Source organism: Muscardinus avellanarius, assembly GCF_963383645.1.
Source record: "Muscardinus avellanarius genome assembly, chromosome: 16".
Taxonomy (NCBI): domain Eukaryota; kingdom Metazoa; phylum Chordata; class Mammalia; order Rodentia; family Gliridae; genus Muscardinus; species Muscardinus avellanarius.
In genome coordinates, this window is record NC_137802.1 from 70,864,728 (window position 1) to 70,881,054 (window position 16,327).

Genomic DNA, 16,327 nt, shown 5'->3' on the forward strand with positions numbered 1-16,327 from the left:
AGTGTGAGACCGCACAGAAACCATGGGGACTGGATCAAGTTAAATTTGCATTCAACTGTTCTGGAAGGTGATAGGCAATTTTAACGTTCATCTGGAAGGGCGAGTACACGCGAATAGACAGGCTAAGTCATTTTTAAGAACGAGGTGTGCCCTGTAATAAGTTTGACAGCATGTTGCTGGGGCTGGGATGGACAGAGTGGCGTACACGCAAGCCACCGCGGCGCCCAGGTGGTGGTGAGTGTGGCGCCGCTGAGGGCTGGGAGGCTGCGGGTAGGGTAGCACACACACTGCCCAGAGACGGTGGGCGAGTCTTCCACATGACAACATGAAAGTTCCTCTCAGCCATAGCCATGGAAAGAGACTGGCAAATTGGAATGCATAACTGAAAACTTTTGTATAAAACCCGAAGCGTGTACTGTGTACGTAGTGGAGGGTGACTGTCTCACGGAGACCAGCTGATCCTAGAAGTCAGCATGGGCACAGTCCACTGGGCAGACGTGTGGCCAGACGAGCTCGCCGAGCCCGAGCAGCACTGAGCTTATCGGAAGTGTCACCTGCGGTGCAGTCCATAAAATGGCGACGTGCCGCTCTTCACCCACCCGTCGTCAGCGCTGACGGCTGACTGGCCTTCCCACTCACTGGTCCACGTGAGAGCGCCGGGGCAGTTCTCATTCACTGCCGGCTGCAGCGTAAGGAGGCACGACCTCTGTGGCCATTTGGCAGGATCTGCCGGCTGTGGAAGTGTTGTCAGTCCTTGCCCCAGCTGCGCAGGCCTGGGAGCACACTCTGCAGAGCCCTGAGAGCACGGCTCTGTGCCTGCCCAGGCTCAGCACAAGTGTGATAGGCAGGCGGCAGCAGGGAGCCAAGCGCAGTGGACGTGGCCTCTGGAGCAGTTACAAGGTACCAGGTGGGTAGCGTTGGTCCCTGGGTCAGACGCCTTGCTTTGTCACATCAGGATGAAGAAAGACCTGGGCTTGAGGACCATTGGAAGGTCTGCTAGGCCGCAGGTCCCCAGAGAACAGCAGTCCTCCCCAGCCCACCCCGCCGCCCCGTTCCCGCTGAGTTCAGGCTCAGCGTCCCCGCGTTGGCTCGGTGTCAGTGTTGTGCTGTCTGCGTCGGCCCTGGAGGTCGTCAGGGCTGCCCTGGTTTTGCAGCTTTGTTGAAGTCAACATTATTTTGTAGAATAAACCAAGATTTCTAGTACTTTGATACAGACCTAAGTCCTGACTCTGAGGGTATGACTCAGTAGAAGAGCACCTAGCATGCTAACGACACAGCATAGAAATTAAGTCCTAGATGTAAGGTTCCATAACGCTGATGTTGCACTAAAACGCGATGATGTTGGGGGCAAAAACACAGACTTTGTAGTTGGACAACCAATTCAGAATAAGCTTTCCAGCCGGGCGTGGTGGGCACACTTGTAATCCCCGTACTTGAGAGGCGGAGACAGGAGAATCGCGCAGATCTGAAGCCAGCCGTGCTGGCTCAAGAGACCCTGTTTCCAAATTTAAAAAAAGGATAAAATAGGTCTGGGAGTGTAGCCCGGAGGTAGAAGGGCTTCCAGGAACCCCAGTACCACCCAAAAAAGAGTAAGCTTTCCAGAATGAAGCCGGTTGGCCCGTTAGTAGTTTGTGTGACTGCACTTTAGGTAGTTGCTGTGGGTGACTTGCGGGAAATGGGTTCTTAAAGAAGCTGCCCAGAGCAGCCTGGGTGAGCAAGGCCTAGAAACACCTTCAGAAGACTGGGGAGAACATTGAGGGCCGCAGTGGAGGAGGCAGGCCTGGAAATCAGGAGCTCCGCCATGGGGCGGTCACACAGGCGCGGCCAGGGTCTGCGTGTGTGGCCTGGTAGAGAGCTTGTCCCACCCTGTCACTGACAGTGGCCAGAGACACAGCCAGGCGTCACCTGTAGTGCAGGCAGGTGGATAGGCCAGCCTGGTCCAGCTTCTCTTTAAATAAAGACTATTTCTAGGAGGGTGTGGTGGCGCACACCTGTAATCCCAGTACTTGAGAGGCCAAGGCAGGAGAATCACAGGTTTAAAGGCAGCCTCAGCATCTTAGCAAGACTTTCTTTCAAATAAAAAAAGGCCTGGGTGTGTAGTTTAGAGGTAGAATGCTTTGGGTTCAATCCCCAGTACCAGAAGAAGAAGGAAAAGATGGAGGAGGAGGAGGAAGAGGAGGAGGAGGAGGAGGAGGAAGAGGAGGAGGATCATCACCACCACCATTTCTGGCAAATAAAACATTGACCTCCACAGAATAACCCAGGAGAAAGATGATTTTTGAATTCCTGTATTGATTGGGAAGGGAGCTCACCCAGCCCATTAACAGAAAAATCTGACCTGGCTGAATGTTAGTGTACACATGTAGTGGTTTTCACTGTTAGGTTTCCAGAGAATGCGTGCGTGTGTGTGTGTGTGTGTGTGTGTGTGTGTGTGTGTGTGTTCTGATTATGTTTTACAAGTCTGCAGGATAACTCTAGCTTGAAACACTTGAGAGCTTTTATTTATTTTATTTTAAAACCTCTCCTTCCTTCTGCCTCCAGGCAGAACAGTGCATTGTTTTGGTGGCTGCTTTGTACATTTGTAAACAGAGGCTTTGATTAACGTGCAGTACGTAGATCTTTTTTAGATAGAGGCAGGGAAGTAATTAAGAAGTTGGACACTTGCCAGTTTACATACGGGGCTCATTTAGAATATTACAGCTAGTGATGGGATGCCTAAGGTTTGGGGGTTGTTTAGGGAAGGAGAAAGAAGGGGTGTGATCAAAGGCCTCAGGAGCCGCAGTTGTTTGCATGTAGCCGTAGGCAGCGTGCCCTTATTCTTTTGGCTGGCTTTCAACAAAGCAGAAGAGAAGTGGCTGTGGTGCTAATTGTCACTGGGTTACAAAGTGAAAATGTTTGTGACAGCCGAGAGAATCTGAAGAGGAAGGAAGATGGGTTTAGTGTCTGCAGCAATTAGATAATCAAAGCTTTAAGAGCCCCTCTGTGGATGCCTCCACCCCCGCAGAAGGGGATGATCGGGCACCTCCTGCGGTAGAAAGCGCATCGCTGGTCCGCCAGGCGGCCGGTGGCCTGGGCCTGGCTGGCCCGTGGCGCTGGCAGCTCTACAGGAGGCGGCCGTGCTGGCCCCGCCAACATGCTGGAGCCAGAGCTGGAGCGAGCCTGGATGCCGCAGAGGCAGCCCTGCGCGAGGTGGCCTCTCCTCTCCTCGGAGGTGGGCGGCACCTTCTGCAGGTATTCATCCCTTCACAGCAGCCCCTGGGAGAGCAGGAGAGGCGCGCGGTGGTGCCCAGCGCGGCAGCGGGCGTCTCCCATTCTGCTGTGGCCTGAGCTCCAGCGTGCAGGCCAGAGCTCCGATTCCGCTCTTGGCCGCAGTTCAGATGGGATAAGATGGCGTCTTAACTCGTGTTGGGGAGAAGAGCTGCTTGCTGGGATCTGCCGCAGAACAGAGGCAGGGCCAGGCCTTGCAGCTGAGTTTCTGTCTGCATGGTTAGCGCTAAAGAAAGCTTATTTCTCATTTCCTCGTCGTTTTCATCTGTTTTTAACCTCGAGGAAGCAATCTCATTTTATTGCCATTTCGAAAAATGCCAGGCAAGAAGCTTATTCTTTTGGACACTTTGATTATTGTTTCCAGCAAACCTTTTATTCTGTTCTGCATTGGTGATTCTTTGTACGTAAAACAGTTGGCAGATAAGATGTTTGGGAGCCTGTCCAGCAAAGAAATTCTGACTGCAAAGCACTTCCTCCTGAGAATGGTATGCACAGCAAATGTGTATGGGGCAGGGCTCGGTTGTACCCGTTCCCCTGCTCCTACAAACCAGGTAGCATGGAGTTAGGTACCAGTAGCATGCCTCGCCAGCTGTTTGAAACGCTGGGAACGTCTTCACGATGTGTGGTATGCCATTGTAGTATCAGCTGAAAGGACCAAAGTGACCGAGAATGAGTGCGTTTGCTGCTTGTCATGTGGGTGCCAGTACAGCATTCGCTGCTTCTGAGAAATCTTGGCCACATTTTCTTATCCGCTTAATTTGCTACCTAATTATAATTTTGCTTACTGTAGCTTTTGGAAGGTCTTTATTAAATGCTTTGCCAGGAAAATTTTATCTTCATATGTTAACATTTGGACATTTAAAAACAAAAAAGGGAAAGCTTTTCACTTTAAACTCTGCTGTTATGTGATCCTTTTTAATTTAATCGCTGAAGACAGTTGTGTCACTTAGATTTTTATAGAGCCACCTGTTTATAGCTTGTGTGAACCATTTAAACAGCAGAAGGAAAGCGACCTTGACGCTCTGCACGTGCCTCGCTTCTGTCTTCTGGCGGAATCGTTAGAAGACAGATTAGAACGATTACAGACAGGTTCTGTGTCGGTAACAGAACCATGTGCTGGGAAACACCAGAGCTGTGCTCTGAAAACAAGCGTTTCTGCTCATTTCCTGCTCCACATGACAAACCTTAACCTCGTCCTTCCCTCTGTCAGCTTCTCTTCCCTCTTTGGAAAAGGGTGGAGTTTGTTCTGTACGCTTCCGTTGAGCCAGCCTGTGTGGAGCGCCACGCACCGCTGGCAAGTGTGCGGTGTCTGGAGACTGCGGAGACTGCGGGGGCGCTGTCTGGGCGCTGCACGCCGGGCGTGGCTCTAACCCTTCAACACTCCTGAGCGGTACTGGACGGTCTAGAATGCCTGGAGGAGATTCAGTCTTGGTTCATTTCAGAGTTTCGCTCAGTTCAAGATGCCTACTTTTAGGGGAAAAATTTGCATAGTTTAATCGTTTGGGTTATTTGGGATTTAATAATTGATAGCAGTCAAGACACTTTGAAGTCAGAAAATTGCCCTAAGATGAATGTCATGCTTTAAACATAAAAATAATAAGCCTTTTTAAATGTTTATTTGAGGGTATATCCTAGTGTGATTGAAAGGCCGTGGTGGTGGAGTGGTGGTGGTGACTGGGTGGCCGTTGTGACGGGGTGATGGCGACCGTGTTGGTAGTGGTGACGGTGATGTGACGACTGTGTAGTTGTGATGGCGGCGGTGGTGATGGTGACAGTGGTCATTGTGATGTGGTGCTGGGGGTGGTGGAGTAGAAGTGGTGGTGGTGGTGGTGCTAGCATAGTCGTGACAGGGTGATGGTGGTGGTGGTGATAATGATAACCGTGGGGAGGAGGCATTGGGGTGCGGCAGAGCTGATCCCTTCAAACTGTTCCTCAGAGGAGCAGAGAGGTATGGTGAGTGAGAAGGGCCTGACTTTTACATAGTGGCTCTAGATTGACTCATGTCTTGGATATAGATTTTACTGTTTCTTGTTGATTGTCTTATTCTTACCAATATAAAATGGTGGTGAGTGATGTTTTCAAATCTACTTTAAGCTATACTTGAAAATCAGAAATGCTGAATTAAAATTGTACCTTTTTGCTGCCTAGCTTCCTAGGCCTTTCCAGTTTTTGTTTTGAGCTGCGGCCTCATTACGGTGCCCAGGCTGGCCTTGAGTTCTTAGGCCCAAGCAGAGCTCCTGCCTCGGCCTTCCAGCCACTGAAGACTACAGGCATGTGTCATCACACTGGTTCTAATTTTTAAACAAATTTTTATTTTTAAGCTGTTTTTGAAATATTAAAGTAAATAGGACGTTGATTCCCACCTTAAAACTTCTTGAAGCTGGCTGTGGTGGCACACACTTGTGATCTCAGTACTTAGGGGCCAAGACAGGGGGATTGCAGGTTCAGGCCAGACTCAGCAACTCAAACAAGACCATGTTTTAAAATAACAAGAAGTAGAATGCCCCTGAGCTCAATCCCCGGTACAGCCCCCCCCCCTCAAAAAAAGGGAAGACTCATACGTTCCAGAACACGGATGAACCCTGAAACACGCTAAGTGAATCCGCCGGCCACAAAAGGACAAACACTATGTGGTTCCACGTGTAGGAGCACTCAGTACATCCGCGTTCTTAGACAGGGAGTGAAGTGGATGGGGATTGCAGTTTCCCTTTCGGAGCTGGGTGGTAACGATGCTTATAAACAGTGAGTATTTGATACCATTAAATTCTGCACTCAAAAAGGGTTAAAATAGTAAATGTCACATTATGTATATCTTATCACATTAAAAGATCTTTACTTTCATATGGTAGTTAAATTGACCGTGCCAGATATGCTACTTGATCTGGTATGCATATGATTCTCATGTTAATGTGTGTTGTAAATAAACTCTAGAAATCCGAAATTTTAAAGCTGAAAACCTTAGGGATTGTGTATCTCAGTAACATCTTTCGCTGGGCATGTTGGCACCGGTTTATAATCCCAGTACTTGGGAGGCTGAGACAGGAGGGTCTGCCCTCCTCAACTTAGTGAAACCGTGTTTCCAAATAAAGAATTTTTAAAAGGGGCTGGGGGTATAGCGAATGCCCCTAGGTTCCATCCCCAGTACTGAAAATAAAAAACAAAACAAAACAAAAATGTTTTTAGAGTTGAGAAGTGACTTCAGACTGTTCAGCTCATTGGTACTTTAGCAAGCATTCCGATTTATCCTTGCACATTCATGCATTCGTTCACACAGGAAACATATTGACAGCTGATATGTGGCAAGCGCTATGCATATGAACTCACCCAGCCTTGGCTGCTTACTGAGGCCCTCTGCAACCTGTTTCAAAATAAAGAATAAAAAATAGGGCTAGGGGTGTAGCTCGGAGGTAGAATGCCCCTGGGTTCCAACCCTCAGTACTGAAAAAAAAAAGTTACAGAAAATAGTAAACCTATATCCACAGTAAAAATTTAACATAATGTTTTAATATACCACAGTAAAATTTAACATAGTGTTTTAATATTTTGTCATATTTGCTTCTTGGTTCCAAAATATTATAGGCATCACTCCCCATTGTCATACCCACCCCCATAGGCTTTAAATTGTTAGTGTCCATTCTTCCCTCCAGAGTATGAAATGATGTCTCACTGTTTTAAAGTGTATTTCTTAATTATTAATGAAGCTGATTATTATTCAGATTTAGTGACTGTGTTTTCTCTAAGTTGTCTGCTTTTGCTTTCTTTTTTTTTTTACCAAATATAATTTATTCAGGAAAAGTATAAACTAAATAACTTAATTCTAGCAGGTAGAAAGAGTCCAGAGGAGCCAGGTACAGTGCAGAGATGCAACAGGAGGAGGGCAGGTTCAAGGCCAATGTGTACTTACTTGGTGAGACTATATTTCAAAATAAAAGGTAAAGCTGGGTGTGGTGGCTCATGCCTCCAATCCTGTACTTGGGAAGCTGGGACAGGAGCATAGCAGTTTGGAGGCCAGTCTCAGCAACTCAGTGAGACCTTGGGTTCAATCCCCAGTTCCACACATGTGGGGAGTCATTAAGGTTTTCCCCTAAAAGAATACTTCTGGCTGTCCTTTGCCCAGAGTCAATAAGGTTTGGGGTCATGGAAAGTTCAAAGTAAAAGATCTGAGAGAAGCTCAGGTGGTGATGGCACGAGGGATTGATTGATTGATCCGACCATTGTGCGCACAGGTGGTGATGGCACGAGGGATTGATTGATTGATCCGACCGTTGTGCGCACAGGTGGTGATGGCACGAGGGCTTGATTGACCTGACCGTTGTGCGCACAGGTGGTGATGGCACGAGGGATTGATTGATTGATCCGACCGTTGTGCGCACAGGTGGTGATGGCACGAGGGCTTGATTGATTGATCCGACCGTTGTGCGCACAGGTGGTGATGGCACGAGGGCTTGATTGATTGATCCGACCGTTGTGCGCACAGGTGGTGATGGCACGAGGGCTTGATTGATTGATCCGACCGTTGTGCGCACAGGTGGTGATGGCACGAGGGCTTGATTGATTGATCCGACCGTTGTGCGCACAGGTGGTGATGGCACGAGGGCTTGATTGATTGATCCGACCGTTGTGCGCACAGGTGGTGATGGCACGAGGGCTTGATTGACCTGACCGTTGTGCACACAGGTGGTGATGGCACGAGGGCTTGATTGACCTGACCGTTGTGCACACAGGTGGTGATGGCACGAGGGCTTGATTGACCTGGAACTGTATAAATAGGACAAGAGAGATAAACCCGGGATCAGCCAGTAGAGATATCAACCCGGGAGTGGACTGGATGGAGATCCTTCCATGATAGAATTAAATATTCTCTGAATCAAATTCTTTCATCTTCACTCCTCTCTCCGGAACCCGTACTTTTGCTGGCTGGCTCTGGCACACACACACATACAAAAAGTAAAAGCCGGCGTGGTGGCTCTCGCTCCTAATCCCAGCATTTGGGGGGCTGGGACAGGGGATCATGGCTTGCAGGCAGTCTCGGCTACTTAGTGAGGCCCTCTGCAATGCAGAGAAACCCTGTTTCAAAAATAAAGAACAACTGGCGTGGTGGCACACACTTGTAATCCCCACACTTGGAAGGCGGAGACAGGAGGATCACACAGGTTCTAAGCCAGCCAATGCTGGCTTAAGAGACCCTGTTTCCAAATAAAAATATAAAAATAGGTCTGGGAGTGTAGCCCAGAGGTAGAAGGGCTTCCAGGAACCCCAGTACCACCAAAAAAAAAAAAAAAAAGAGAATAAAAATATGACTGGGGGTATAACTTGAAGGGAGAATGCCACTGGGCTCCATCCACAGTATCACACACACACAAAAAAAATAAAAGCTGAGGCTTCTTTCACTTCTGGGGTGGCCTGCATTCTTCCTTGAATATATTTCCTACTTTCCTAAGTAAATTTCTATGTATCTGGGGCGGGGGGCCGGGGGAGGCCTGTAGCTCAGAGGTAGAATATCTCTGGACTCAATCCCTAGTGAGTGAGTGAGTGAGAGAGAGAGGGAGAGAGAGAAGAAAGAAAAGAAGAAAGAAAGAAAAAACAACCATTGGGATGTAGTTCAGTGGCCAGAGCACTTGCCTAGCATGTATGAGGACCTGGGTTCGATCTCCAAACCTTACAAAAACAAAACAAACCTCTAAAACTACACCTTTAGCCAGGGGTGGTGGTGCATGTTTATAATCCCAGGACATGGGAGCTGAGACAGAAGGATCACAGGAGGTAGAATGCCCAAGCTCCACACACACGCACGCGCACACACACACGCTGGGCGCATTGGTACACGCCTGTAACTCCAGTACTTGAGAGGCAGAAACAGGACTGCAGGTTCAAAGACAGTCTCAGCAACTTACACCCTATTTTAAAAAAATGATAATCATAAGATGGAGCTAAGGAGCCGGGCGTGGTGCAAGACACTTGTCATCCCAGCGTTCGGGAGGCTGAGACAGGAGGATCATGGTTCGCGGACAGCCTCGGCTACTTTAGGGAGGCCCTTTCTTTGCAAGTCAGTGAGACCCTGTTTCAAAATAAAGAATAAAAAATAGGGCAGAGGGTGGAGCTGGGAGGTCAAATTCCCCTGGGTTCCATCCCCAGACCTGCAAAAAAAAAAAAAAAAAAGTTAGAGCGAGGGTAGTGCAGCTCAGAGGTAGACCGCTCCTGCTCCTGGGTTTGAGCCCATTACTGCCCCCTCCCCGGGCGCCAGCTGTCGGCCTCAGGGGTCAGTGCCGCTGGCCGTGACCCGGTTCACAGGTGTCAGGCCGCTTGGCCGCAGGCTCTTCCTCCCCTTTTAGCCATCTTTCCAGGAGCCCCCGCTGCCTCTCTTGGTGGGGAAGACGCTCTTCTGCAGGAACTGGCTGGACCACTAGGGCACATCTGACTTGTCCTGTGGTTCTGGGGGCTTTCCTTTTTGGGTGACTTTGTGGCTAGCCACTGCATCATCCTTTGGCTACTGCCACTTGCCCTGGGCTCCTTTTTGAGCAGGAGGCTGGCAGGAGCCAGGCCCTCCGGAGCGCTGACCCGCGAGTTGTCCACCACGGGGGACGCTGGATGGAAGCCGATGTTCTCTGTGGGCTGGATGGACTTCAGGGCTTCCTGCATGGAGACATCACCAAAGTCAAGCCACCTGGACACTGCCTCCTCTCCATCTAAGATCGCAGGCATCCTTTGGTGGATGTCACTCAAGCCTTTGCAGGAGTCCACGGTGATGACAGTGTGGGAATAGAGAAGGTCTCCTCCCAGTTTTCAGCACTGTCTGCAGCATCACTGCTACCCACCTTCTCTGTCTGGACCTGGGGGAAGTAGATGAAGTAGGGCTGCCGCTGGCTCGTCCCGGGGCATCGCTGCCACTCAGAACCCATCCGCTCAAACCGCACCGCGTCTCCCCTTCCCCAGAGGCACCTTGAAGGAGAGCTTCTCCAACATGGTGTCACTGCCACAGTTGGTTGTGTTGAACTGCAGCTTGGAAAGATCACCTTCTTGAACCAAGAATGGGGCCAGGCCCCATCGCATGGGGGCTGTTATCTGTTCTGATGAGTCAGCTTCCTTCTCAAAGCGCAGTCGAGACACCAGCACGGGGCTGCTGGACTGGACTGAGGGCTCTTGTCGGATGGGCTGTACTTATCTGGGTCCCTCCACTCTGGGAGCTGCTGCTGGCCCTGCCGATTCTGATAGGCACAAGCTCTTGTGAGAACATCTCTGGGTAGGTGACAGGATGTTCGGCCACACATACTTCCGTGTCCTTCTCCTGACCTCCGCCCTGCCTCAGCCCGGCCCGTGCTACCGCCCGCACTCCAGCCTGCAAGCCCCTGCTTTTGCTTTCTTTTTTCTTTTTCTTTTTTTAATTTGCAGGTTGGGAGTTGGCCGTATTGATTTGTAGGACTTCTTTACTTTTTTTTTTTTTTTTTTTCTTCCTCCTGGTACAGGAGGCTGAATCCAGGGGCATTCTGCTCAAAGCTGCACTCCCAGCCTATTTTATTTTTATTTTGAAATAGGGTCTCACTAAGTTGCTGGGGCTAGCCTTAAACCTGTAGTCCTCCTGTCTCTCCTTTCCAGTACCGGGATCACAGGGGGCCACCAGGCCCTGCGCGTGCTTCACTCTTGATAACCTTCTGTTACTTTCTGCCTGTAGCTTGTATTTCAGTTTCTAGTATGTGACATCTTTTGTCGTATAGATGTTTTTAATAGTAACATAGTCAGATCTGTCAGCTTTTTATGTCTTGGGCATTGTGTGTCTTCTGTCAGAAGGCAGAGCGGTGAAGGTCAGAGAGTCCGTGCTTCCTTAGTTACGTCTCATGCAGCCTGCTCGTCAGCTCAGATCTCCCCTCATCTGGAGTGTGTGTATTTGTGTCTGGCATGAACTGAGGGCATCGTCTCCTTTTCGTCTTTGCAGGTGGCTAGTTGTCCCACAGTGCGCCTTAGCAAGGCCTCAGCAACTGGAAAGTTTGTTGAAATATAAGTTTGATTGCAACATTGCAAATACTCAAGACATTATTGGAGATAAAATGTAGATACAAAATGTAGATATAAAGCGGTACCTTCTGTGACCCTTTAAAAAGCTGAGACAGGAGAATCACGGGTTCAGGGCCAGCCTCAACAACTTAGCAAGGCCCTCAGTAACTTAGTGAGCCCTTGTTTCAAATTAAAAAAAAAAAAAAGAGCTAGGAGTATAGCCTTTCTAATTATAAGTCTCAAAGGGAACTGTAGACTGTGCTCCAGAGTCCAAGAGTTGCGAGGTCAGAAATCCCAGAGCTGCTGCCTTCGGGTGAGGCCGCTCCTTGACTACAGACCTTGAGAGACGCGGCTGCGCATCACGCCCCCTCGGGAGGACGGCGCGCTGTGGGAGGAAGGATTAGTAGAATCAGCAATATTAGCTCTTTCTGAAATGGGAGCTAGTAAGAAAGCGTACAGTTTTTTTCTTTCAGTCATTTTTTAGTGTTTGTCATTCAGAATTGAAAACTTGAAATAAAGAACTTCTCCAAAGATGAGTTAGCAGTTGATTCGTTGACAAACAGGAGGAAGGTCTGACTTTGAGTTTATTTCATCTTTTTCAGATATCAGTCACAGTGGATTGGCAGATCATTATGAAAATCCCCACTGGGGACAGCAGCCTTCTTACAGAGGCGAAGCCAGCTGCACCTGGGAAAACGTGGTAGCAGACAGGACTGGCCAGGAGGCGTGGCCTCCCGTCGCAGGCACGGAGACGGAGTCCGCGTCAGAATGTCCCGCGGACACTGACCCAGCCTCCAGCTGTGGCTCAGAGGCCAGTAGCATGGCTACGGGGAGCGCCCAGGGCAGCTTCACGGGGCACCCCAAGAAGAGCGGTTGCGGCAATGGCAGCAACGGCGTGCTCGTCCAAAGCCCCTCCAACCCCAGCGCCCCTGGGGCGGGAGCCAGCGGCAGCGGGGGCTCCAGGGTGTGGGGCGTAGCCACCGGCCCCGGCTCTGGCCTGGCTCACTGCTCTGTTGGCAGCGGGGATGGAAAGATGGACAACGTGATTGGAGATGGGCGAAGTCAGAACTGCTGGGGTGCTTCCAGCTCCAGTGCCGGCACCAACCTTAACCTTAACCCCAATGCCAACCCCGCTGCCTGGCCTGTGCTGGGACATGAAGGCACGGTGGCGGCAGGCAGCCCTTCCAGTGTCTGCAGTCCAGTCAGTGCCATAGGTCAGAGTCTGGGCAGCCAGAACGGGAACCCAGCGGGCACGCTCAGTGCTTGGGGAAACTTGCTGCCACAAGAGAGCGCAGAACCACCAACGTCCACTTCTCAGAATGTGTCTTTCAGCATACAACCTCAGAACCTTAACACTGATGGACCAAATAACACTAACCCCATGAACTCTTCACCCAACCCTGTCAATGCAGTGCAGACCAACGGACTGCCCAACTGGGGCGTGGGCATGGGGGCCATCGTCCCACCCCGCCTGCAAGGCCTTCCTGGTGCTAACGGACAGGCAGCCTCTCAAGGCGGTGGGGGTGGTGGTGAAGGAATTAACAATTCCGTGTGGGGGCTGTCCCCAGGTAACCCTGCCACGGGAAGTAGCAATTCTGGGTTCAGCCAGGGGAGTGGAGACACTGTGAACTCAGCGTCGAGTGCTAAACAAAGTGGGTCCAGCAGTGCTGTGCAGAAGGACGGGAATGGCGGGAGCGCCTGGGACGCGGGCCCTCCTGCTGGCCCCGGGGCTCTCCCCTGGGGCAGGGGCAGCAGCAGCGGTGGCATGCACTCGGGAGCGTGGGGCCACCCCAACAGAAGCTCCTCCAATGGTGTGAGCGGGGAGTGGGGAAAGCCCCCAAACCAGCATTCCAGCAGCAGCAGCCATGGGCGAGGGGCCGTGGGCTGGGACGGCCCTGCTGCCACCAGCCAGGCCCCTCCCGGGCAGCCCGAGCACCCCAGCACCAGCGCCAGCCCATGGGCCAAAGCCGCAGCCTCTGGGGCTGGGGGCGAGGGAAGCAGCGATGGGTGCGTTGGCCACAGCGAAGGTGGCACAGGAGAGGGCCGGCGGCGAGAGAAAGGGGACGCAGACCAGAGCCACCTCCAGTTGCCGAGGAACGACCTGGACCCGAGGGTTCTGTCCAACACTGGTTGGGGACAGACTCCGGTAAAGCAGAACACTGCCTGGGAATTTGAAGAATCCCCGAGGTCTGAAAGGAAGCGTGACAATGGGACGGAGGCCTGGGGCTGTGCGGCCGCCCAGCCTTCAAACTCGGGGGGGAGGAGCGAGGGGGCCGCGGGGAGCAGTACAAATACCTCTTCGGGATCGGGCTGGGCCAGCTCGCAGCCTGCCCCCGCCACGCACACGGGCTGGGGAGAGGGCGGCGGCAAGGCGCAGAGCGGCCCCGGGGTGTGGGGGGACTCGATGAGCTCGCCTGCAGTTAGCGCCGCCGCCAAGAGCGGCCACGTGTGGAGTGGGACCGCAAGCCAGGAGGAGAAGTCCCCCACCTGGGGTGAGCCGCCAAAACCCAAGCCCCAGAGCTGGGGAGACGGACAGAGAGCCAACCCAGCCTGGGGCGCAGGCGGGGGAGACTGGGCAGACTCCTCCGTCCTCGGGCACTTGGGAGATGGGAAGAAGAATGGGTGTGGATGGGACGCTGACAGGTCGGGGTCTGGCTGGAGTGATGCCGAGAGGTCCGGGGCCGGCGGCTGGGGCGGCGCCGGCGCAAAGGGGAATCCAGGCACGAACTGGGGGGAGCCCCCAAAGCCCGGTCCCCAGCAGAGCTGGGCCGGCAAGCCCCAAGACGGCAGCGTGAGCAGCTGGGGAGGGGCTGCTTCTGTCAAGCAGACGGGCGCCGGGTGGATCGGGGGGCCAGTGCCGGGCAAGCCGGACAGCAGCGAGGCCACGGGCTGGGAAGAGCCCTCGCCGCCGTCCATCCGACGCAGAATGGAGATCGATGACGGGACCTCGGCGTGGGGGGACCCGAGCAGCTACAACAGCAAAGCTGTGAACATGTGGGACAGGAACAACCCAGTCGTCCAGAGCGGCGCCTCCACCAGCGCCGCCGCCCCCGCGACCAGCACCGCGGCGCACCCGGGCGAGACGCCGCCCCCGCCCCCGGCCGGCGCCCGGCTGGCGCGCTCGCCGCTGCTCGGGCCAGGTAGGCAGGGGAGAGGGTGGCTGCCCCACGCGGGCACGGTGGTGGTGCAGCCAGTGGCCCTGAAGCCCTTCCGTGCTCTTTGGCCTTGTGGTATCTAAGTACCATCCAAAGAGCATGAAGCCAGGATCCTCTAGTAGCTGGGGTGACTCTGAGCACTGTCTCTTGTTCGGATTACCGTAGGATACTGAAAGGGGGGTTTCCTCTGAGCCCCCAAGATGAAAAGGGGGGCTACCTGAGAAGAAACCTGGAGTCTCGTCAAAGTTGAAACGGAGTTTCTTGAGAAGAGACTCAGCTTCTCCGTACAGGGTTCTCGTCTACGGTGAGCAAAGAATGACACCGCAGACCGCAGGAAGGGGAGTAGAAGGTTTACTGGAAGCAGCAGGGAATGGGGGAAAGCGGCTGGACACCCCAAAGGGGCTGGAACTCTGGGTCCAGCAGCTGCCTTCAGGACAATACTGGAGAGTAGCCCAATAGGAAAAGAGAATAGGAAAAGAGGCAGAACACCACTCGGGCTGTCGGGTCTCCTGGTGTCCAGTAGCTGCCTTCAGGTCACTACCCGAGTGTCGCCCGAGCCAAGTGCCGTCAGTTGCAAACTACTTTCTCCCAGAGTCCACACGATCTACCAGAAAAGAGGTACAGGTCACCCCTAGGGGCCTGGTCGGCCTTGATGTCCAGCAGAGGCCTTCAGGTCACTACCCAAGAGTAGCCTGAGCCATGGGCCCTCAGATGCACTCTGCCTTCTCTCAAGACTTAACACCTGCGAAAGAGAGAACAGCTCCCCAAAAGGGGAGGGGGTCCCAAGAGGGAAAGGCCCCAATTTGCCTTCCGACTAAGGCAAAGGCCTGACCGTTTGTGACCTCTTTTGGTTAGGGTGACTGTGGGAATTCTGGGAAGCAGCTCTTAGGATTTGCATAGGGTATTTGCAAGTCCTTGAAGAATCTCCTCTCAGACTTGCTGGTGAGGGGCTCCTGGGTTTGTTGATTAGTAAACTGATGGCTTTGCGAAGCTCTAGTCCTCCTTATCTCTGAGCCTTTGGAATTTCAGGTATTCGTCACCCCTCAGGAAACTCAGGAAATTAGCTTTTTCTACGGAGGCCTCTTCCCTATCTGCCTGCTTCCTTTCTATCTCCTCAATACTTTATGTGAAGTTGTATTTATGTTGTGCCAAACTCTCTGTCTGGATTCCTTAACCACTTAATGTAACCGTTGGGCAGTTTATCTTCTTACAGAAACCATTTTGAATTGTTTTTTCCTTTAAGCATCGTTTTCTGAGTACTTTCGGTGCTCCTTGACATCTTCCTAAAGGTCATGTTAGAGATTACAGTGTTCCGTGGCAGGTTTGCTTCATAATTTATTTAGCCTTTGCCCGTTATTAGGCCTTTAAGTAATTGATGCTCGTCATCGCCCCTGGTTGGGTGTTTTAAGACACCCATGTTCTCCGACCCCTGTACTGTGCATGTAGTTTCCCAGGTGACAGTACAACTCATAATCACAAGACCTGAGAGGGAAGAAGAAAGAGCTCCTCTCTAGGGAGAGTGGGGCCCACTGTGCCCGCTGTGCTCCTTCACACGTGTCTTCGCTCCTGGAGCAGGTGCCAGCACTTCTCAGCCCTCCTGTCCTTAAAATTACCTTGGCGCTGGGGGGGTATCAGCCCCAGAATCTACTTTAATTGGTCTAGAATGAAGCCCACTCACTCATAGGCCTAAAGCTCCACAGTGTTTGTGATGTGCGGTCGACACTGAGGTAAAGCAGGTTTTATAAATATGAAGGGCACTGTACAAGTTATACTCTGATTTCAGTTGGTAGAAAAGCTCTTTTTTAATACACTTTTCTTGGTGCGGTGTGGCCTCGCATCCTAATGCAAATCATGTTGACATACATGCACGCCGCACTTGGTGCCCCCCCCTCCCCTCTTCCCAGTACACAGCACTG

General features: G+C 52.0%; 1 protein-coding gene and 1 pseudogene across 2 annotated transcripts in view; one reads left to right on the forward strand and one right to left on the reverse strand.

Annotated features, from left to right (window-relative positions):
* Positions 1 to 16,327, forward strand: part of TNRC6C (trinucleotide repeat containing adaptor 6C) — a gene marked incomplete at its 3' end in the record, with an annotated part of 110,025 nt that overhangs the window by 53,370 nt on the left and 40,328 nt on the right. Inside the window, exon 5 of the mRNA XM_080713751.1 lies at positions 11,859 to 14,396. Coding sequence (XP_080569877.1) covers positions 11,859 to 14,396 — 2,538 coding nt within the window. The remainder of the gene's footprint in view (positions 1 to 11,858; positions 14,397 to 16,327) is intronic.
* On the reverse strand, positions 9,528 to 10,535 carry LOC308275007 (abasic site processing protein HMCES-like; annotated as a pseudogene). The gene is made up of 2 exons: positions 10,207 to 10,535; positions 9,528 to 10,091 (listed from the first exon to the last, which is right to left on the reverse strand). The product of its transcript is annotated as an abasic site processing protein HMCES-like (transcript).